This window comes from Pelodiscus sinensis, chromosome 14 (assembly GCF_052426305.1).
Source record: "Pelodiscus sinensis isolate ZL-2025 chromosome 14, ASM5242630v1, whole genome shotgun sequence".
NCBI lineage: Eukaryota > Metazoa > Chordata > Testudines > Trionychidae > Pelodiscus > Pelodiscus sinensis.
The window spans coordinates 5,923,368-5,945,890 of record NC_143065.1 but is presented as its reverse complement, the minus strand read 5'-3'; the positions used below and the strand labels follow the sequence as shown (position 1 = coordinate 5,945,890).

The 22,523-nt window shown below is 45.9% G+C and overlaps 1 protein-coding gene across 1 annotated transcript in view; it reads left to right on the top strand.

Annotated features, from left to right (window-relative positions):
• The first annotated feature begins 6,005 nt into the window (after positions 1 to 6,005).
• CA12 (carbonic anhydrase 12) overlaps positions 6,006 to 22,523 on the top strand; it is a 42,246-nt gene continuing 25,728 nt past the window's right edge. Inside the window, exons 1-2 of the mRNA XM_075897646.2 lie at positions 6,006 to 6,196; positions 14,233 to 14,253. Coding sequence (XP_075753761.2) covers positions 6,106 to 6,196; positions 14,233 to 14,253 — 112 coding nt within the window. The 5' untranslated portion in view covers positions 6,006 to 6,105. The remainder of the gene's footprint in view (positions 6,197 to 14,232; positions 14,254 to 22,523) is intronic.

Below are 22,523 nucleotides of genomic sequence, written 5' to 3'. Positions count from 1 at the left end.
TCTATTGCTCTCACTCCCTTGTATGCCAGTTTGTTCCTTCCCACAACAGTGCTGCAGGATGAAAAGCTGTAGTAACAATTCAGCAAGAGGGCTATTCCTCCTACATCAGTGATTTCACATGTTTGTGTAAACGAGATATCAGCTCTTGCTCCTGTCAGACCTTGGATCACTTGTGAGAAGCGCCTGGAACCCGTACTAAGCCGGACCCAGCAAGAGCTTGGTTGTTCTAATGACCAGCTAACAGCTTTTCACCTGCCAGTGTGCATTGGTCCAAGAAGAGGGTATTTCTAGCACTAAAGGCAAAGGGTGCACACTCAAAGCTGCAACTATTACAGTTAATTCCTGAGGGATTCATCTGCTTTATTGTCAGGCAATAAAACAGTTCTTTATCATTCTGCAGTAGGGTGGATAGGACCCTTCCAAGGATGTTAGACAACAACTTCCTTTGTGCAGTTCTGAACAGGGCTAGAGACATTACGCAAATTAGTGTTAAGGCAATGAAGATCTCACTCAACACAAAAATACCTCGCATAAAGTCCTGCCAATTAGAATGGGCTAGTTGAACAATGGACTGCCCTTTCCAAGAGACCAATGAAAGCTGAAGAGGACAAAAATGGGAGATTTGCACACACTAACGTGCTGTAGAACGGGGGCACTTGGCATTCGCACTAGCCCTACACCAGAGTTTATGCTGCAAGATAGATCAAGTGTAGGCCTGAGCCTAATCCCCCGGTTTATGCATCCAGCAGAACTACCAGCCAACTGGGACAGTGGAGTGACTTCAAGAGACTCTAGAGCCGCATAAAAAGGTAGGTCAGAACTGAGAAACTTGGACAGAGCTGGGACCAAGTCTGGCACTGCACCCACCTACACTAAGCCTCAGTGCTATTAGTTTCATTTTAATGTACACTAGTTTCAGAATTTTACAAAGCAAACATCCCAAAAATACCACTAGGTGTCACTATGAACTGAAGTGGTTTTGATTATTTCAGGAGCTGAATTAATTCCTTCTTTTGGTTCTAGCTGATCTTTGTGTTTCTGTTCTGTTGATAATATGCACTGTACCTTATAGAAAATCTGCTTGGTTGCTTGCTTTTGCCACCTAGCCATACGATAAGTACAATTCTTTTATGGGAACGTATCCATGCAACTTTGATACTGATCATGAGAGAGAATTTTCCCCTCCATTTCAATCTAATTTAACTTTTAAAGTTAGACATTTTTGCAGACAAGCCATTTCAAAGTTAGTAATATGCAAACTCTTAGGCTGTGTCTAGACTGGCCACTTTTTCTGGAAAAACAACCGCTTTTCCGGAAAAACTTGCCAGCTGTCTACACTGGCCGCTTGAATTTCTGCAAAAGCACTGACGATCTCATGTAAGATTGTCACTGCTTTTATGGAAATACTATGCTGCTCCCATTCGGGCAAAAGTCTTTTTCCGAAAAACTTTTGCACAAAAGGGCCAGTGTAGACAGCAGAGATTTATTTTCCGCAAAAAAGCCCCGATTGCAAAAATGGCGATCGGGGCTTTTTTGTGGAAAAGCGCATCTAGATTGGCCACGGACGCTTTTCTGCAAAAAGTGCTTTTGCGGAAAAGCGTCCTGCCAATCTAGACGTGCTTTTCCGAAAATGCTTTTAACGGAAAACTTTTATACACAATTACTACTAATAATCACCAGCCAGCCAGCAAAACAAACAGAGCAGTAAAAACATGGCCACAGTAGCTCAAATCCCACCCCCTCCTGATTACATGCAGCCCAGCTTACACAAATGCAATCAATGATCACAATCCAGACTTACAAGATACTGTGGAGAACCATGGGAGGGGGCAGTGTCAGGAGGAATGTTTGGAAGGGGATTCACAGCAAGCCCTTCCCAACTCAGCTGGAGGCCATGGGAAGAGTTGGCCCATGGAGCTCTCTCCTCTACCCTGCTCAAAGTGGGGAGCCAGTGGCTGGCTGGCGGCAGCACGTGCACCCTGCAAGAAGAGCCAGTCCAGCACACCTGAGCTGCCCTGCCCTCTCTACTGCTGAGAGACCCTTGTGGAAGAAAGAAAAAGCCTAAAGCATGGGCCTGGTGCTTGAACCAAAATAATCAAGAGTTATAGTATGAGTAACAGACAGGCAAATGTCTGCCTGCAAGTCAGTGTCTTTTACCACTAGAACTGCTAGCACTGCTAACAACACATGAAATGCGTGAACACAATCCATCGGGACAGTACAGGCACACCCAGAAAAGTACATAATAAAATAGTTAAAAACAACAAGAGTGACAGCATAACAACAGGCAGTGAATAGGAATGCTTTGGAGGAAGGTACAAGGGGATGTACGAAATACACTATTAATATGTAAGGTGATACGTGTGGTGTGTATCATAGATCAGTGGTTCCCAACCTGGAGTCTGCAAACGCTTGGGGGTCTGCGAGGGTTTTGCAGAGGGTCCATGAAAAAAAAAAGATATATAAAAATGATAATAGGAAATACATTTTAAATAAATTGCAAAGTTACAATCAATTATTACTTTTAAATTCAATATCTTCCAATAATGTTATTAATTGCTGTCCAAAAATCTATGCTGTGGCACCTTTGTGAGACAAAACGATTGTGATGGTTTGAAGCATACAAACGTTAGCCATACATTCCACCTGGACCTGTGGCTGAAATCAGGCTCGCTGAAGAGAAAGGAGACTGATGAGCAGAATGAAGCATCCACAAGTGGAATGTCTAACCAAACAGACATAAGTAAAAGTAAAGGGAGAAAATACTCTGCTGGCTATTAGAATTGCAGCTAGAATTGGCTTTGATGGGGGTCTGCGAACGGATTGGTGGGGGTTTGGGGGGCGATTGGGGGTCCATACTAGTGAAAAGGTTGGGAACCACTGTCATAGATTGTTCATTTCTGTCTATAAATGTTGGGGTACCTCACTTAACTCTTTGGCTGGCCTAGGGGGCAATAGAGAAATCCATAGTATTGATTGAGCTGTTCCATTGTCCAGGTGCTTGGAGACCATCTGGCTACCAACAACTCTTATAGTACTTTGTTCAACAATAAACCTGACTTAGGTGCCTTCCTATCTTATCTGAGTCTGTGGACTTTGGGGGCTCTCGTGAAGTCTATCGTGCTAGCTTCCTGCACAGAGCTGGCATGATATACTGAAGGAGCATACGACAACGTACACAGCTAAATGTTTATCAACACATCGGGCCTGCTGGACAGCTCTTTGGGGTGGGCTGCTCTCAGACCCATGTTCTCTGTCTCATCCTCAGGGGCCAGGCCCTGTTACCTCTGCCCCCACTCAAACACGCGCTGCTCTCTTCATTCATACATATACTGGATGTAGGCGTCATGCTCTCGCTTCATGACTGTCCATTTGTCCCATCTCACCTCTGCTGTCAGCTCCTGGTGGCTGTGATAGGAAAATCCCCTTCTTTCAGCCTGAAAATTTCAAAACTTTTCCTGAATTATTAAAGTCTGACCCACAGTCATTTCCCTCACTCTGCCTCTGGGGTCTATTATACCTGAACCCACATCCCCTCCACCAAATCATGGTGGTTTGGATGTAAGAACTAGAAGGGCTACCCAGCCTTGAACTTTCAAAGCAACGGATAGAAACCCTATGAAGCAAAGCCCATTTGTTAAGTGTTTATGTAACCCCCACACCTGTTGGGTATGGTGCACTGCCTCACCTACTGGCACTGAGACCACTTTCAGAGACAATAATGAGTCTGCTCTAGGGCCTTAGCTGAGAGCTAGCTGCTTCTTGTCCTAATCATCAGAGGCCAAGAAGAACAATTTTTTTCTTTCGTCCTTGTAACACTCTTTTAGGTACTTGAAAACTGCCATTGTGTCCCCCTCATTCTTCTCTTTTCTAAACTAAATAAGCCCAATTCTTTCAGTCTTTCCTCATAGCTCATGTTCTCTAGACCTTTCATCATTCCTGTTGCTCTTCTCTGGACCTTCTCCCATTTCTCCAGGACTTTCTTGAAATGTGATGCCCAGAACTGGACACAATACTCCAATTGAGGCCTAATCAGTGCAGAGTAAAGCGGAAAAATCACTTCTTGTGTCTTGCTCACAACACTCCTGTTAATACATCCTAGAATCACGTTTGCTCTTTTTGCAACAGCGTCTCACTGTTGACTCATATTTAGCTTGTGGTCCGCTATAACCCCTAGATCCCTTTCTGCAGTACTCCACCCTAGACCATTGCTTCCCTTTCAGTATGTGTGAAACTGATTGTTCCTTCCGAAGTGGAGCACTTTGCATTTGTCCTTATTAAATTTCATCCTATTTACCTCAGAACATTTCTCCAATTTGTCCAGACCCTTTTGAATTATGACCCTGTCCCCCAAAGCAGTTGCAACCCCTCTCAGCTTAGTATCATCTGCAAATTTAACAAGCGTCTGCTCTATGCTAAATTGTTAATGAAGATATTGAACAGAAATTGACCCCTGTGGAACTCCTCTTGTTATGCCCTTTCAGCATGACTGTGAACCGTTAATACAGGTGACCCCTGACCTGTGACCCCCTACATTTACAGCTGCCCTGCTCTGGGAACCGTGGAGCCGCCTACTGGACGCCTACTGAACCCCCCGGCTGGCCAGCTCAAGACACCATTCTCGACATGCCACAGGGCCGCCTACCGCCTGGCGCAGCCCCCTGCTGGCTCAGGGTGCCAGTCACGCTGAGCTACAGGGCCACCTACTGCCCAGCAGAACCCCCTGACTCCAGGAGACTACAACTCCCAAGAGCCAAAGCAGGACAGGAACAAAACCCCTGTTCATAACATTGCCCCTATGGGCAATAAAGGTTCGAGTTATGATGGCCCAACTTACGACGGTTCTCCAGGAACCAATTAGGTCGTAAGTGCAGGGGTTGCCTGTAACTTCTCTCTAAGAATGGTTATCCAGCCAGTTATGCACCCACCTTATAGTAGCCCCACCTCCTTAGTTTATTGATAAGAAGGTCATACAAGAGCATATCAAATGTTTTACTAAAGACTAGGTATACCATGTCCACCGCTTCCCTCTTATCCACAAGACTTATTATTCTATCACAGAAAGTTATCAGATTAGTTTGACATGATTTGTTCTTTACAAATCCATGCTGGCTGTTAACAGAAGTTAAGCTGACTGGTCTGTAGTTTCTTGGTTTGTTATTATTTCCCTTTTTATAGAGGGGCAGTCTATTTGCCAGCTTTCATGACTTTTTAAAGATGATAGCTAATGGCTCAGATACCTCCTCTATCAGCTCCTTGAGTATTCTAGGATGCATTTCATCAGGCCCTGGTGACTTGAAGACATCTAACTCTTTGAAGTAATTTTTAACTTGTTCTTTTCCTATTTCAACTTCTAAACCTACCCCATTTCCACTAGCATTCATGATGTTAGGCACCATCAGCCTTCCTGGTGAAAACCAGAACAAAGCATCTCTGGCATTTCCAAGTTTTCTGTTATTGTTTTTCCCTCTTCATTGAGCAATGGATCTACCTTGTCCTTGGTCTTCCTCTTGCTTCTAATGTATTTGTAGAATGTTTTCTTGTTACCCTTTATGTGTCTATCTAGATTGAGCTTGATTTGTGCCTTCGCCTTTGTAATCTTACCCCTACATATCTGTGTTATTTGTGTATATTCATCCTTTGTAATTTGACCTAGTTTCCGCTTTTTATAGGATTCCTTTTTGATTTTCAGATCATGTAAGATCATGCACTAAGCTCTAGAGGTCCCAGCCCCAGTTCCACCTGTCATTGCCTGTTGGCGTTACATTTACATGTCTTCTAAAGGGTCTGTGAAGCTCCATGTTTCAGTTCCCCAGCTAAGTCTGTCACTGCTGCAGCACAGCTGAGTAGGGGTTATTAAAAGGATGAGCAGTTTCACAGAGATGCAGTAACCTGGAAGGCAGGTCTTTGATGACATCATTTGTTTTGGGCTGAGTCTGAGGAGTAGCTGTATAAAATGAGGCTGGAGGGGGAGGGGGAAGGTAATAGTTCCTTAGCAGCAGCTCTGTGTGCCTGTTGCTGCCAGCCAGCCGTCTTCCAGGGAGTTTCTTCAATGAGTGAAGAAAAGCCAGTGAACTGTCGGGAGATTATAAATCTTTCCTTGAGATGTCAGCCAAGAGCTTCAGCATAGTCACAGCTGCTTCAGTGCTTATCTTCTTCCTAAAGACCCCACCTGCAGCGCAAGCACCATTAAATGGTAAAGCCTTTCAGCTTTTATTTTATTGGCATTCCTACTGTGGCATGTCTAGCGTGGGCAATAAATGGAGAGATTATTGGTCTCCTTAGTACATTCTCTCATGTTTTAGCAGATTGCATGGATGAAGTGTTCGGAAATTTCCTGGGGAAGAGCATGAGAGTTTCTGTTCTGGAGTCATTCCACACACTGCTCCTCAGGGAATGAGGCAAAATTTGTATCCTCCCTGAGTCACTGTGAACATTGTATACACTCATTCCTTTGGTTTTAAATGAAAAACCTGGCTCAGATCACTGCAATGCCATATTCCTCACATACTAGACTTGATTTTTGTTTGTTTTTAAAAAGATGGTGGTCAGCCCTCCCCTGGGCTTTTGGCTGGAATTAATTCTCACCCATTAAGAAAAAATCCAGTGCAGTCACATAGGAAATAAGGGAGAAGCACATGAGGGATCTGGGGGAGAGAGAGGGCTGTTCTTGGAGTCTTTGAGATTTAGAGTGACTTTGGGCATTCCAGCTCTTACAGTCCCATGTCAGTACAAACTACTGGACTGTGGCTGTTTGCTTGCCAGGCTTACGAGAGGGATGGAATTCAGACTTTTTGAGTCAACCACATTATTTCAACCCTCAGAGGTGGAGCTGTGTTTGTCTATTTGCAAAAACAACGAGGAGTCCTCTGGCACGTTAAAAGCTAAGGCTTTGTCTTCACTGCAGGGTTTTTGTGCAAGAAGCTTTTTGTGGAAGAAATCTTCCGCAAAAACTTCTTGTGCAAAAAGATGTCCACACCTCAAAAGCGCATTGCAAAAGACTCTGCATGGACACTCTTGTGCAAGAAAGCTCTGATTGCCATCAACAGAATAGCCATCAGAACACCTGTGCTTTTTCTGATAGGCTGTTTTTGTACAAGAAACCCCTGTGGATTGTCCACACATGCCTTTTTGCACAAGAGCTGTAGCGCAAAAAGGAGTTATTCCTTGTGGGGAGAGGAATAACTCTACCAGCAAAAGTCCTCTGTCCTGTCGATGTATCGTATTTTAATTTTTTTTGCACAAAAATGTGCTTGAGGTGTGGATGCTCCACCAGTTTTTGCACAAAAACCTTGTAGGGTAATAGGGTTGCAAGACACTTTCACAAAAAATCACAAACATGGCAGGGAAAAAATTGGTTGAGCAAAAAAAAAAAAAAAAACCAAATACAAAAATCACCCAAACTTACATATCTGGTATTTTCTGGGTTTTTTTACTGGACAGAAGACACAATTACTGGACTGTCTGTTTAAAAACCGGACACCTGGCAACCCTATAGACATAGCCTAACAGATTTATTTGGGCAGATGCTTTCGTGGATAAAACCCCACACATGCAAGTGGATTTTACCCACAAAATTGTATGCCTGTTAATCTTTAAGGTGCCACAGGACTCCTCAATGTTATTTCCAGTGTTTCTATCCCCCATCCAAAGGATGAAGCAGGAGTACCAAAATCAACTTTAATGGCCCTTAAAGTCAATGGAACAGGCTTGGTGGTGCGGACTCATTGTTTAGAAAAATCAACCAAATGTGGCTAAGTTCAACCTAAAGTCCCAATCTACATTGGGGTAGCTATCACTGTTTCATTTTTCCAACTCAGATGGGTAATTTGAGAGATCCCATATGCATATGTAATGAGCTTCCCATATGTATATGTAATGAGACACTATATTCCTAGATGTCACTACATTCCTCCTCCTCTCTGATGGAAGCTATTCCAGGAGACTTTTTTCCCCCAACATGATGTCATGTCCCTGAGGGGGAAATCTCGCTCCCCTGGGGTACAGAGCCCCCAGAAGGGTCCGAGGCCGGAGGTCAAATCAGTGAGGCAGGAGAGAAACCTAGAAGAGAAAACTTTATGATGCATGCATGCAGGCTGTCACACCAAGAGTGAAGCAGCCCTGAGAGACAGATTCAGGGAATCTTTATACAGTATGTTCAGACAGCTCAGTTGTGGATTATTTTTCTTTAACATATCAAAGTCTCAGCAGAAGTACTCTGAGACTTCTGTTCACCCCAGGAGTGCTAGAAGTAAGTTTTACAGAACAAAGCCATATGAGAATGTGGAGTGGAGAAGTCTACAAGGCAAACTGTGACAAAGATAAGGGTTTACATGACAAATTGTGACAAACTAGGAGTATCCATGAACTTGAGATAGGAGGCATTGTAAGGGTCTTGATTAGAGTTAATTTGATTTCTCTCTGTTACAGGGAGAGAGGCCTGGAAAACTTTTTAACCCTTACAGCAGTTTTCTTTTAGAGAGTTTTGATTTCCTGCACAGTCCCCCTTTAGACACAATTGGAGTTATTGGATTTTCCCCACATCCCTTTCTTAAAAATCTTATTAAAATCTCCAGGCTTTCAGTAGTCACCAGGAGAGCAATGCTGATTCCAGGAGACTCCAGGCTGGATCCAGTCAACAGGATTAATCCCTGGTGGGCCCCCACCTCTATGTTTTCCTGCACTTCTGCAGGTATTGGATGATTGCAACTCTTGTTAGCCCTGAATGGTGATCCACAGCCAACAAAAGCGACAATTGCCTGATGCCTATAGAAGCGTGGGTAAACATAGCAGGGGTGGCCTGCCAGGGACTAACCCTAGCAGGCTGCTGGGTTTTTTTGTAGCCCATCCCTGCTCCAGGCCAATCTTGGAGGGTTGGCAACCATACCCCATGACCAGAAACATAACGGCTTCCCCGCACAAACAGAGGAGATTCCGACCAAGAGACACTCGCTCCTACATGCAGAGGGGAAATGCTGCTCTTCTCCCCCCACTCTGAAGTGCATCACACATTTTGGTGACACTCTCACCCTTCAGCAGTTGCTGCTAGGATATGTCCTATCTCCTCCCTGACTGGCATTTTCTAGACAGCGTGGCATTTATTGTACTGATAAGACAATGGCCTGGTCTACATGAGCACATTTAAGATCCGGATTTCACTACCAAGGCAGATGGTAGCGAGTGTGAAAGCTGCAATGTAGACAAGGCCAACCTGTCATCCATGTCTTTTCTGATCTGAGTTAGAAAGCACTGTGGTAAGAGCACCTGAGCCCTACCAGTTTCTCCTGTGGCTACCATCAATGAAGATACACTAGGTAGTGAATCACAGGTCACTAGAGCAGGGTGGAGAATGGAAATTCCATTTGGCCAAGGATTTTAAGATTTTGAAATTTGCTTTCATTCCAATTTGGAAAAAAATGTGAACATTCCAAAGCTCTTCACACACAAATTTCAGGGGGGAAAAAATCAACTTCACTCAAAATGTTTCATTTTGACTTTTTAAATGTTCTGAAACATAAAACACAAAATAATCTAAATGAAAAGGTTTTTTGAAAATCAAAACTTTACATTCCAGAATAGGACTTTGGCCATGATTGGAACTCCCCCTCCTGCCCTTTTTGTTCCAGAGCAAAATTGTATAAAGCATTTTGATTTTTGACAGGACTGCATTTTCTGAGGAAGTGGTCTCTCCGAAATTTTTCCAGCCAGCTCTCTAGGTCAATTTTCCCCTGCAGATGCAGCCATGGAGGGAAAGGGGACAGTTAATACCTGGTATTTTGGTGCATTAAGTCCTGCTGCTATGACTGACGCTGCACTGACAGTTTAGGGCCTGGGTCTCAAACTCAATTTACCCTAGGGCCAGTGCCAGTCAAATCCTTTTAGTGGGCCGCTGGGCACCCACCTCTGGCAGGGATCCAGGGAGGATAGTGATCTCTGCACATTACCACCCCACCCCCCCCGCCGCCGTGCATCCCCCTGGCACTGCTTGCTGCCCCCAGACAATTTAAGCTCCCCCCGTTGGATGGTTGGGGTGGTTGCCTTGGGCCCTACCCCTCGTCCCCACAGTCCTCAGGTTAGCGATGGCAGGAAAGCAGAGTGATGCAGCAGCCTCTGCTCCACTCTTCCACCATGTCCTAGTCCAACCCCATTGCTCCGCTTCACTGCGGTGGCAGGAATCCAAGAGCCCCAGCCTGCTTGCCACGACCTGGGTGAAGCACAGTGACTTGGCTGGCCTGGAGATGGCGGCAGAGTAGAGGCTGCTATATGGTTCTGCTTCCCCGTGGCTCCCGATGCTGTGGTAGGTGCCAGGGGAGAAGTCCAACCCCAGCTGCCAGCCTGCGCCAGGCCCCGCTGTAATCTCTGAGACTGTGTCCCTTGGGAAGGGGTGCAATGGGGCAAGAGTGCAGAGCAGGGGTGGGAGGAGCAGGGATGGAGTGGAGCAGGAGCTGGGCTCGGGGGAAGGATATGGACTCTCCCCCTTCTCAGGGCCACAGGCACTCGTGTGCCGACAGCCGTGCACGTGCTAGATTGTGGAACTGCTCGGGCGGTAGATGGCCTGTGGGCTGTGATTTTGAGACCCCTGGTTTATCCCCCAGGCTAGCTCTGCCTGTGTTGGATTTCTAATGCCTGTTTAGCGGTTTTACCAGACTTGTGAGATATAGCTCTGACTCGCATGTGGCCACTCACAGGATGCATGTTATTTTTAACAGACAGGGGAGGAGAGAGCAAGGTGCCCGAAACAAAAGTTCAAAGGTGCATTCATTCTGCTGAGCTGCTACTTGCAGGGTGGAAGTTTGCATCTTCTTTGAAAATTTCAGTGCAAGGGAATCAGGGCCCCATAACTACCTCTGAAAAGGATTTTGAGGCCTAACCTACATTGCTTTGAAATCCCAGCCCTAATCAAGACCCAAGAGTTAAATATCTCTACTTTGCAGAGCCGTACTAATTCATCTTGTTGATTTAAATTGCATACCTGTGCAGGGAAGTGCACTTCAGGACACTGGGAAGTCAGACAAGAATCACTTATTATGCACATACACTCTAGTTGTCAGACTCATATAATTTAGGGTCCATTTCCAAATTAAAATCCAAATCTAAAAACTCCAAAATTTGGGCTCGTTGAGATTTGCATCACCTTGGAACCAATTCTGCTTCATGAATGGGTATGTCACTCTTTCATGAGGACAAGTGCCTCTAACTCGTTGGCAAGCTCGAAGTTCTAAAAACGTGAAAAGCACATTTAAACAGCTCCTACGTGTAAAACATTTCCTTCCCATACTTGAATGACTAAATGGAAATGTACTCTAACTGGACACCTCTGCTGTGAGAAGAAGCAGGAGAGATTTCATTGACAAGAAATGTGATAGTTTGTTTTGAGTGTCCCTATCAGATCTGAATATCTACAGTACAGAGATGCAAGTAATAACAAAGCTATATTTAATGTGATCTGTAGCTGTTGAAATTGATAAATCATAGACCACATTCAATATTTTAATCAATCCTAGCTAGCTATTTATGTTCCCCAATTTTATTTCTGAGCCCTTGTCTTTGTTTGTGTTTTCTGATACTTAGGTTAACAGGCTAACAAAAGCCAAAAACTTTTTAAAATGCTCCCATTCTTCTTACAGAGATTACACTTCTTGATCTTCCACGATTTGCAAAGATATTAACCCAGTCAGTCCCTAATGCCAAAAATTAATTTTGGCCCATTGATCATTTTAACAAATAAATAACCAATGGCCTCACACCTCATAGGAAGATAACTTTATACTGTCTCTTAACAATCCACAGCCATTTCCTATAAGCATCACATGGTGAAAGCTCAGCATGATTGTGCTGAAAGGACTTACTGTCATGCAGCTGGCAATCAACATTCCACTTTCTGCAGGTCTTCTTCAGTCATCTTGTAGCCCTTCTGCCAGGTAGTGCTGGCAGCAGCCAGGGCCAGGTTCAATATCTAGGGGTCCTTTTTCATCCATCTCACACAGAACCGGCTCGAGCCCCCACCGAGTATCCTGGGAAATTCACACACCCCTGGGTGGTCTGAGAGGCGATGCTTCCCCACTTGCAAGCACAGAGTCTGAGTGCAGAAAAGAAACTTTTAATGAAAGAGGGAGAGAGGTCACATGGCATTAGCTTGGGAAAATACCACGAACAGAATTCATAACCCCCCATGAGTAACTGTCCCACCTCAAATGGATTGAGCAATGTTCTTTGCCTCTCAGGCTCACTAGTCCAACCATGTAAGGGTTCCATTCACTAACCCAAACTTTCTCCGTACCCCACTTCAGATGCCCCACTTACAGCTCTGTCCAGTCAGTGCAGACCCTGACACATCACCCTGATGACTTCACTCACTGAGCCTGAGGCCACGCCACCTTTGTGCTGCTCCTGTGGTCCGCTTGCTGCACCAGCCGCTTCTTCTGCTGGTTACCTGCTGCCACTCCTACCGGCTGCCCGCCAATCATTCCCACCAGCCGCCCTGCTGGCCGCCTACTGCCCTGCCGCCCGTCGCTCCTGCCACCGGCCGCCTGCAGCCGTTCCCACCAGCCACTGCTTTTACCAGCCGCCCACTGGTTGCAATGGGTCTGGCTCCAGGCCAAACCAGTGACTTCAGTCTACACTGCAGGCTGTTCTTGTGCAAAAACTTGTCGAGCGTCTACACTGTACGCGTGTTCTTGTGCAAGTAAATTTACAGTAAAACATCAGAAAAGAGGGCTTCTTGCACAAGAGTGATTCCTTTCCCCACGAAAGAGCTCTTGCACAAGAAGGCAGTGTGGACGGCAACAGGAGTTTCTTCAGCAAGAAACTCCTATGGCTAAAATGGCCATCAGAGCTTTCTTGTGCAAGAGAGTGTCCACGCCGCCATGGGCGCTCTTGCACAAAAGCACATGGCAGTGTGGACGCACCCTTGTGCAAGACTTTTTGAGCAAGAACAGTTGTTGCACAAGAAGCCTGCAGTGTAGACATAGCCTTAGTGATTTCAACTCTTAGGCTATGTCTACACTAGCGGGTTCTTGTGCAAGAGTTTTTGCACAAGAACTCTTGCACAAGTTGTTCTTGCGCAAGAACCCGCCGCCAGTGTAGACATAGCCTTAGTCACCACCTAGGCTGGCCTAAAGATCCAGCTTCCACTGGAATAACAAAAAGAGTCCTGATGGACTCTGCTTTAGGTCTAGCCTTACAACAGGGGGGAAAGAAATAGGTTGAACTAGTCTTACAGCTCACACCTAGCAGGCATAAAGCAGGCTGGCTCAAGCCCTTTCCCCCCAACTCAGTTCACTCAACTCTGGAATGGGGGAGGCTTGTTTATCTGAGACCCCTTACAATGATGGTGTCTCTCCTGCAAGCATTGGTCACATATTTTACAGTTCCTACATTTGGGCATAGCATGGTTTGTGACCCCACAACCGCCCAAATTAGTTACAATACATCACATTCCATTCTAAGAACCGATCCTCCATCAGCCCTGGCTGAACTGGATTTACATAACCATACCCCGATTCCTTCCTCATCCCAGAATGAGCTGTATTTACATATCAACAGTTAATTATCTTTCAGGACTAAATAACTTCAGCTGGCAGCATTGCAAGCAGTCCTTCAGACCCCCTGGCTTACAATCTGAACTATGTATGTGCCCTTAAATGACAACCAAATGCCTGCGCATTTGTGCTTCTCACTGTACAAGCAGAAAGAAGAGATGATTTCAGTGTGTCGACTTTGGCCATTCAAAAACAATTTGACTTTAGAGCAGTAATTAATTAATACAAGCAATCCATCCACCCTAGTCCCTGTTTAGAACCTTTAATTTATAACCCTCAAAGTTCTTTCCAATGGAGAACAGTATCAGTATCTCCATTTTACAGATGGGGAAATTAAGGCACAGAAAGAGGACAGTGACTTGCCCCATATGCTCCAGCAGGTCAGTGGCAGAGCTGGGAATAGAATCCAGGTCTCCTTAGTCCCCCTTAAGGGCTCTGGCCACTAAGAATCACTCCTTTTGCCAAGGATTCAAATAACGTAACGGATTCTCTAACTCACAGAGATAATTGTGATTGACATAGGCTCAGTCTTTAATAATCTGTGAAAATTAGCCTGTTTGTACTGGACAGCTGAAATAAGAAGACAGTTAAGTACTACGGAATTCACCAGAAATATGGCTTTTTTGACACTCTGTAGACTAAGCACCATTTCACATATTCACAGTAGTATTTGTTTTTGTTTTTTTAACAGGATCTAAGTGGTCTTACATTGGTAAGTAATGACTTTAATTCATATGCTGAAATTTAATCCTGTATTTTGTACTTTTAAGGAGATTGGGAGAAATTCAACCTGGCAACACCAGCTGGTATCAGTGTAGTTATCCCAGGGTGAGACTGAGCCCATTGTCCATCAACCTCCTGCTTAGCTGTCAGGGTTTAGACCAGTACTCATAGCTTAGCAAGATTAAAAAGTGTCACCTAGAGGAATCTGTGTTAACCTGCAAAACCACAAGAACTGCAGCAGCATTAAATATGATATGGAACTGCTGATGTTTCCCAAAGAAGTTGTCCTCATACTGTTCACAAGAGTCCCTCCTGGGCTGTAGACAACACTTCTCATTCTCCAGTCCAATCCCTAAAACACAGGGGCTGTGTCTCGATTGCACCCCTTTTCCGTAAAAGGGTTGCAAATTAGACACAGCGCAATTGCAAATGCAGCGGGGATTTAAATCGTCCCCGCTTCATTTGCATAAACATGGCTGCCGCTTTTTTCCGGCTCGGGGCTTTGCTGGCAAAAAGCGCTAGTCTACACGGGGATCTTTTGGAAAATAAAGCCTTTTCCCAAAGATCCCTTATTCCTGATTTTAAGAGGAGTAAGGGACTTTTTGGAAAAGGCTTTATTTTCCGAAAGATCCCCGTCTAGATTGGCGCTTTTTGCCGGCAAAGCCCCGAGCCGGAAAAAAGCGGCAACCATGTTTATGCAAATGAAGCGGAGAAGATTTAAATCCCCGCTTCATTTGCAATTGCGCTGTGTCTAATTTGCATCCCTTTTACGGAAAAGGGGTGCAGTCTAGACACAGCCAGACTGAAATGCTAGCTATTCAGAACAGCTGACAATTCACTCTACGCGCCATGTGCCCCTTGCAGAGTGGGGGCAGGGACCGAGAGACTGATTGGCCTGCGGGAAGGGGGTCTGCACGAAGTCTCCTCTTGCCTCTAGGGGTGCACGGTGCCTAGAGGGAACCACCAGCTGTTCTGAACAGCTGGTGGTTGTCTCTAGGTGCAGGGGTGGGGTGCCTCTTCTGCCTGAGACGCTGTCCCTTCTGGGGTGGCCCAAGGCCACTTCAAAAAATTGTGAAGTGGCTCCCCTTCTAAAATAATTGCTCACCCCTGTCCTAACACACACTGGAGGAGAATGTCCAAGCTAAAGGTATTTTTAATGCTATTAATCTAATGATTCTTTATTTTATCATAAAGGAGACATTGTAAAACTAATTTTAAAGCCTGGGATCAGAATAGGATAGAAACATTAATTTGTGAGGAAATTCCATTGGACTGCAACTTCGGGAAAACCCGATCTAAACATTCTTACTGTGCTGTATGGAAAACAACACTGCGCCCATGTGACCCGCATCGAAACAGTAAAGCATTTCTTTGCGTGCTGGCATGGCTCCTGCTGGACGTCGTCTGCTTCCACCTCCCTCACCCTCTCACCTTTCACTGTGCCTTGTCAAACACTCAGAGAAAGGAAATCAATGGTGTTTCACCCACAGATGGTGATCATGCAGTGACATGGTTTGCTGGAGGAAGTCACTGGGTATCATGGACTCCCTGACTTCAGTGATCTCCATAACATACTCTTAGCCTTGGAGATACTTTCCTGGAGACGTGCCACTGCTGCTATGCAGTCTCAAACCACCCAGTCCCGCTACCAATGATTTGCTTCTCTGACGCAGAGAGCACTAGCATTCTAGTTCCTCCCAGCTCTTCTCCTGGGTGGCCCAGTGACAGCCTGCTACAGTCGTACGCGTGCAGGTGCAGGCAGGGAGATGGCACACCGCCAACCTGCAGCCCTGGTTGCAGCCAGTAAGTTGCTCAGCTAATTATAACACTGTGCCCTGGTATTGTTTCAAGTCATTTTTATTAATCACAAGCACACCTACTTGCAAGCTTCTCTTATGATGGAGTCACCCACGAGGGGAAAGTCAGATGATCTGATGCTCACTCAGAGCTGCTTGCAGTGTGTGAGTAGAGCGTGCCTGGGAGCTAGAAGCTGCACATCAGAACAGGAGGTGCGCTATGGGACTGACGGTCTACAGCAATTGGGGGTTCTAAAAACGCCTTGCCAGGGAAATCCCTAAGCCTCACCCTCCACCATCTAGAGTGGTGGTGGCAGGGGTCCCTTCCCCTCCCAGACGGCAGAAGCAGTGGCAAGGGGCCTCCTTTTTCACACAGTCACAGCACCCTCCCTTCCTCTGGTAGTGAAGATGTCCTTGGGTGGGTGGCCCAGGATCCCTGCTCCCTTTTCCCACAGAACACTTGACTGTCACAGGATACATCACTTTACTGTCACAGGTAGGGAGCAGTAGTTTGGGGACGAGGACCCTCTGAGGCCATTTGGCTGCAGCAGTTGCTACACTGCTTGCACTTGTCACACTTTGAAGTTCTCTTCACAGCTCTGAGAGGAAAGAAACTTTTTATCTGGAAAACGGCAATTTTACTGCACTCGCACAACCTCAGGAGCTGGGACGCAGCATGGACCCGTGGGGGCTATGCCTTAATCTGCCCAATCGGCCTTCACTTGCAACTTGCTGTCAGTTGCTTTTCTTTCCCTGCTCCTACTTTGCTTGCAGTGCCCATTGAGAGTTCCAGACACCCTTGATCGGAGCGCAAGCGGAGGGGAGGTGTAAGGGTTGTGTGCAGAACGGGGCCTAAACCCAAGCAGCTCTAAGTCAGTCACACCAGATCTTCCACGGGCTTTGCCCATGCTATCGACTCTCTTACATTTGGACACAACTGGCAACGGTAAGAGAATGCTGAGCACTGCTTGTGCTGGCTCATCCTGACCACACGGCCCGGGACAGCTCGCCATTTAATTTGAGGGCTCTTTATTTTCAAATATAAGATTTTTTTTTTGGCTGTACACAAGCACTAAAGCACTTTAAGTTGATGCAACGCACAGGTTGAGAGGGTCTTGAAGAAAGTGTAAATTCCAAGACAGGCTCCCCACATGTATCTCTGAAATCTGGTCCTGGTTCTGCAACATTAGATTCCTGTTTCCACAGCAATCCATTCCTCCTCGGTTGCTACCCACTTTTCAGATCCGTTGATTCAGAACAAAGAGCTCTTCTGCAATGTCTGACATTTAAATACTGTGTAACCCTGTCACTCATTCTTTGTTCCTTATGCAAATTATGTCCCTTATGCAATAGCGAGCTGGTTTGAGCCCTTTGCGTGCAGGAATAGCTTCTAGCGACTTCTCCCTTACAAGCCATGGCTGACTCTAACCCACCATTCCATCAGGTGTGTACATGCATGTGTACAATAGCCTGAAGATTTTTCCCCCTAGCAACTAGCCATAGGTTTGGCCTGGGCACCCTCTGGAGTTGTGCCTTCATGGCGCACAATACAGTGTCTGTTGCTGACCCATCCACTCTGCAGTTCTTTCTTTCCAGCTGCTCCGACAGAGGGGCAAGGAGGGCGAGTATTGGAATGGACATGAACTATACATCCCGAAGAACAAGAAGAAATGGAGTAACTATTTTTTCTTCTTAGCCACATGTACCCAGGTGCAAAGCTAATATGGTGGCTAAGTGGATCCTTATGGAGGAGACAGAAAGTCCTTGCTGCTTGAGATGGAAGAGGTAGTCTAGAATCATTGGTCCTGAGGCGAGAGTTGGGAGTGAGCTGCATTGTGCCAACCAGACTGAAAATCTCTTATACTTGGTGAGCTAGGTGGCCCTCCTGGAGGATTTCCTGCTGCTGAGGAGGACTTGTCTAATCTAGTCAGAGCATGGGAGCTCCAATGAGTTCAAACATGGCACTTCCATACCATGAGATGCAGTGACTCAAGGTTTGGATGCTGATGGCAACTGTAATCTTGAATTAGAAGGTCAGGGAAGGATGGTAGGGTGACTGGGACTTCCACGGACATGTACACGAGTGATGCATTCTAGTGCTGATGAGGCCAGTATGAGGCTATCAGTAGACCTGAGCTCAGTCTCTCTGGATCTTGAGGAGGATCTTTTGGATGAATGGAAAGGCATATAGGAGAGGGCCTACTCACAGAAGCCTGGGCTGTGGTTTTGGAAAGAGCAGATTTGCTGACACTTCCTGTCATGTCATGTGGCAAACCAGTCTATTTATAGAAAGACTGAAGTTTATGACAACCAGGCAAAGCGACCACTTGTGGCCATGAAAAAACCTGCTGAGGTGGCTCGCTAGCTTGTTCTGCACTCCAGGGAAGTTCAGCACTTGCAGGTGTATGGGATACTCTGCACAAACGTCCTGGAGCACAGGGGCTTCCTGGCTCTTCCCTGTTGGTTGATATAGAACATTGATGTTGTATTGTCCATTATGGCTGATATACAACAACCTTTTAGTGGGCTTGGAAGATCTGACATGCAATGCCCTGAGCTCTCTGACATTGATGTGGAAAGCCAAGTCGGCCTGATACCAGAGACCTTGAGTCCTGAGGTCCCCCAGATGGGCTCCCCAACCTAAGTCCAACATGTCTGTCTCTAATGACAGGGATGGCTGCTGGGCCGTAAAAGGGACACCTAAACCAACCTTATGGTTGGCCAAAACCTTGACCTGAGGACTATTGGGGGCATCTCCTGTTTCTTCTGTGCAAGCGGTCCTGACGGATTTCTGGCTGATATGAGTGCAAAGAAGGGCCTGGGATGAAGTGCCTCCACTGTGTAGCAGGAGTATCGATGCCCACACACTGCAGAGTGGCTCTGGAGTCCTCGACATTGTGCAATCTCATATTCGTTTTCTCAGAGAAGAGGGACAGACCTTCTAAGAGGAAAGGGGGTCTTGGATTGTTTCTTGGACTTCATTGCGTCACCATGCCCCCATATTTTTATGGACATGGGTTTTTAATATGAGTATGCATAACTCTAACGTGCTTTATACAAAATGTGGTAACCTCATGTTGAAAAGTTTGCAGTCAGCTGGCTGTGTATTCTCTGTTTGTATGCACGTATCATTCCTGTAGGTGAAGTTAGATTAATGTGAGAGCTAGTGAAAGCCATTAGAGCTTGTCAAGGAACTTATTGGCTCAAGACAATGACCTGTAAATAGTTTTATTTTTCCTATAAGCGCAAAATGTGGTTGGTCCTACAAAAACAGGTGGCCATTGCACTTGATGCTGGAATCCATCTGGAATTTTGTACTCTGCCAGAGGGTGGCAGGGGAGAATGAAACAAAGGATTCCTGCCCAGGGAAAAGTCTATTTAAGGGAGAGGGAGCTAACAATGATGGTCTGAAGCTGGCTTTCGAAGCTGCCTTCCCACACTAAGAGGATAAAGAACATAAGAACGGCCACACTGGGTCGGACCAAAGGTCCAGCTAGCCCAGGAATCTGTCTTCCAACTGTATCCAATGCCAGTTGCCCCAAGAGGGAGTGAACAGAACAGGTAATCATTCCGTGATCACTCTCCTGTCATCCATCTCCAGCCTCTGACAAACAGATGCTAGGGACACCATTCCTACCCATCCTGGCTAATAGCCATTGATGGACCTAACCTCCATGCATGGATACACAAGAACACCTGGAAAAGAAAAGAGAACTGTCACGAAAGAGGTAGAGGACGACTGCTGGGCCCATGTCAAAAAGGGTATGTCTACACTAGCTCGTTAATTTGACCTAGGTAGGCAAATGAGGCGACCGGAGTTGCAAATGAATCCCGGATTTAAATATCCCAGGCTTTATTTGCATGTTCCTGTCCGGTCACCATTTTGAAATTTCAGTAGCCCGAACTCACTGCCGCGCACCTACACGCAGCAGTGAAACATTAATTCGAACTAAGTCCTTTGTTCAAATTAACTGTCATTCCATGAGGAGTAACAGTTAATTCGAACTAAAGACTTAGTTCGAATTAACGTTTCACTGCCGCGTGTAGGTGCACAGTAGTGAGTTCGGGCTAGTGAAATTTCAAAATGGCGACTGGACGGGAACATGCAAATAAAGCCCAGGATATTTAAATACTGGGCTTCATTTGCAACTCCGGTCGCCTCATTTGCCTACCTAGCTCGAATTAATGAGCTAATGTAGACATACCCAAAGAGATCAGCTCTGGCTTGCGGAGAACTGCACCTGAAATGAGAACTAGAGTGAGAAATAGGATTTATAACAACTTCTTTTAGCGTATTAGTTGTAGCTGGTGTGTTTTGCTTTGTTTTGGCTTAGTAACTTACTTTGATCTGTCTGTTTTCACTGGCCAGCACTTAAATCCTCCTTTTTTATACTTAATAAAAAGAGGATTGCATTCCTCTCTTTTAGGGTACGTCTAAACTACATGGCTCCATCGACGGAGCCATGTAGATTAGTTTACGCGAAAAAGGGAAATAAAGCTGCGATTTAAATAATAGCCGCTTCGTTTAAATCAAAATGGCCATCGTGCTGTGCCAATCAGCTGACTGTAGACTGCCATGCTGTGCCGAGACGGGGATCGGTCGACCCCAGAACCCTTTGTCAGCAGATCCTGTAAGTCTCGTTTCACGGCATCGAGGGAAGATGCAGGTCCCTGGTTTGATGCAGAGATTGAGGAGGGTCCAGACTTGACCGCTGATCCCTACAGGCGGGCGTCAGTGCAGTGGAGGGGTCACTTTAGTGTGGTCCAACTTGAGTCTCACAGCTTTTGGCTTCTTACGCCTAGCAATAGGAGATTGTCCGGTCTGGCTGCATTTTCTGCTGCATCAAAGATTCTGAGGCGCAGAGCAATGTGAGTAGGTCCAGAGGGGGGTGAGGATGTCTTGAGCGGTGCCCACACATGCTGCAAGGCCTTGTCTTTACTCAGCGCTGGGCATTCCTCCATATCGAGGATGAGGTACTTGATGTAGGGTCCATCAACCTGTGATTGGACTGAGGCCAGAGATCCACCGCCATTAAGAAAACCTGTAGGCGCTGAACTCTGCCCTTCAAAGGTTGGGCCCTGAAGGTTTCACAGATAGGGCAGCAATCCCTTTGACAGCTCTCTCCTAAACATTTCAAACCCGAAGTATGAGGCAAACTCGCACACTTCAAAGCCTAAGCTCTTAGGCATGCACTTTCCACAGGCTCCACAGGCGTTGAAGCCCGGGAATCTAAGCATGCCCCAGTGTTGGGAATGTGTGGGAGGGGAAATCCCCACAAAGACCCGTAACTATCTCTAATCTCTAACCTCATCACTATGAACCACTAACGAAACTAGAACAAGAACTATGAGAACGAGCAGCTGCTGCACTGGGGGACGTTCCAGCTAGTGGTCACCGGTGGTAAGAAGGGAAAGAGGAGGGGGCAGATCGGCAGGGCTGTATGTTGGATGCCATGAAGGCACAACTCCATGGGGCACCCAGACCGATTCTATAGCTACCTGTGAGCTCCCTGGTACCCAACCAGTTCTGAAGCAGTAGCCATTATAGTTACATTCAACCAGCCAAATAGCCACATGTGGCTAGTGGCTAATGTGTTGGACACCATGGCGCTAGAAGAAAAGTCTGGCTACTATGCACATCCAGGCACACACTCCTGATTAGACTGCACATGAGCTAACACTCAGAGTGAACTCTTTTACCACTGAGTTAATTTAAAAGTGCCTTAGAGCTCCATTGTTTCCCTGATAAGGAAATCCTAATTTCATAAGTGCTAACAAAGTGTGACAAGAGTCCAGCCCTTTCAGGTGAGTTCTGGTGCACTAAAACAAGGAAGGCTACCTGACAATATACAAGATTCCTGCAGTGCCTAGAAAAACTGGTTATGGATAAGGAAACAAGTAGATGAGTTAACTAAAGCTGATGTGGGGAAACAGACAAGAATCTCTGCTGTTTAATCCCCATTGGCTTAATGCTCTTTGCTTACCAGAAATGTGCACATCCACCCTAATGTCACTGATGTGCCTAAAAGCTTCAGCAAGTGGCATATTTTACAAGATAAAAAAAATTATCTCCAATCTCACCTGCTGACCTTGGAAAATAAATTTCCATCTCCTGTTACTAATCCCTCGTCACCCAATCCCTTCAGAAAAGTAGGTCTGGGAAAGTATAGTGTACTCCCTGATGTGGTTTCCAATGGCTGAAATTAGATTTCTGTTTATTAAAGATTAGCAATTTAGCAATCACATGAATGCCATAATCTTTTTGGTGCAAGATACGTAATGTTTTCCTTGAAAACTAATACCTTAGCAAGGTGAAATCAGAATCCAGGCCTGGGTTCTTAGGTTAAGACTGGGGAAACCCTTCCTCCTCAACCCAACTCCAACAGAATCCTGGCCCCTGATTCAAGGAAACAAACATCTCTTTGTATCCTGCCTGTTGGGCCCTGACTCATTTCCACCTGCT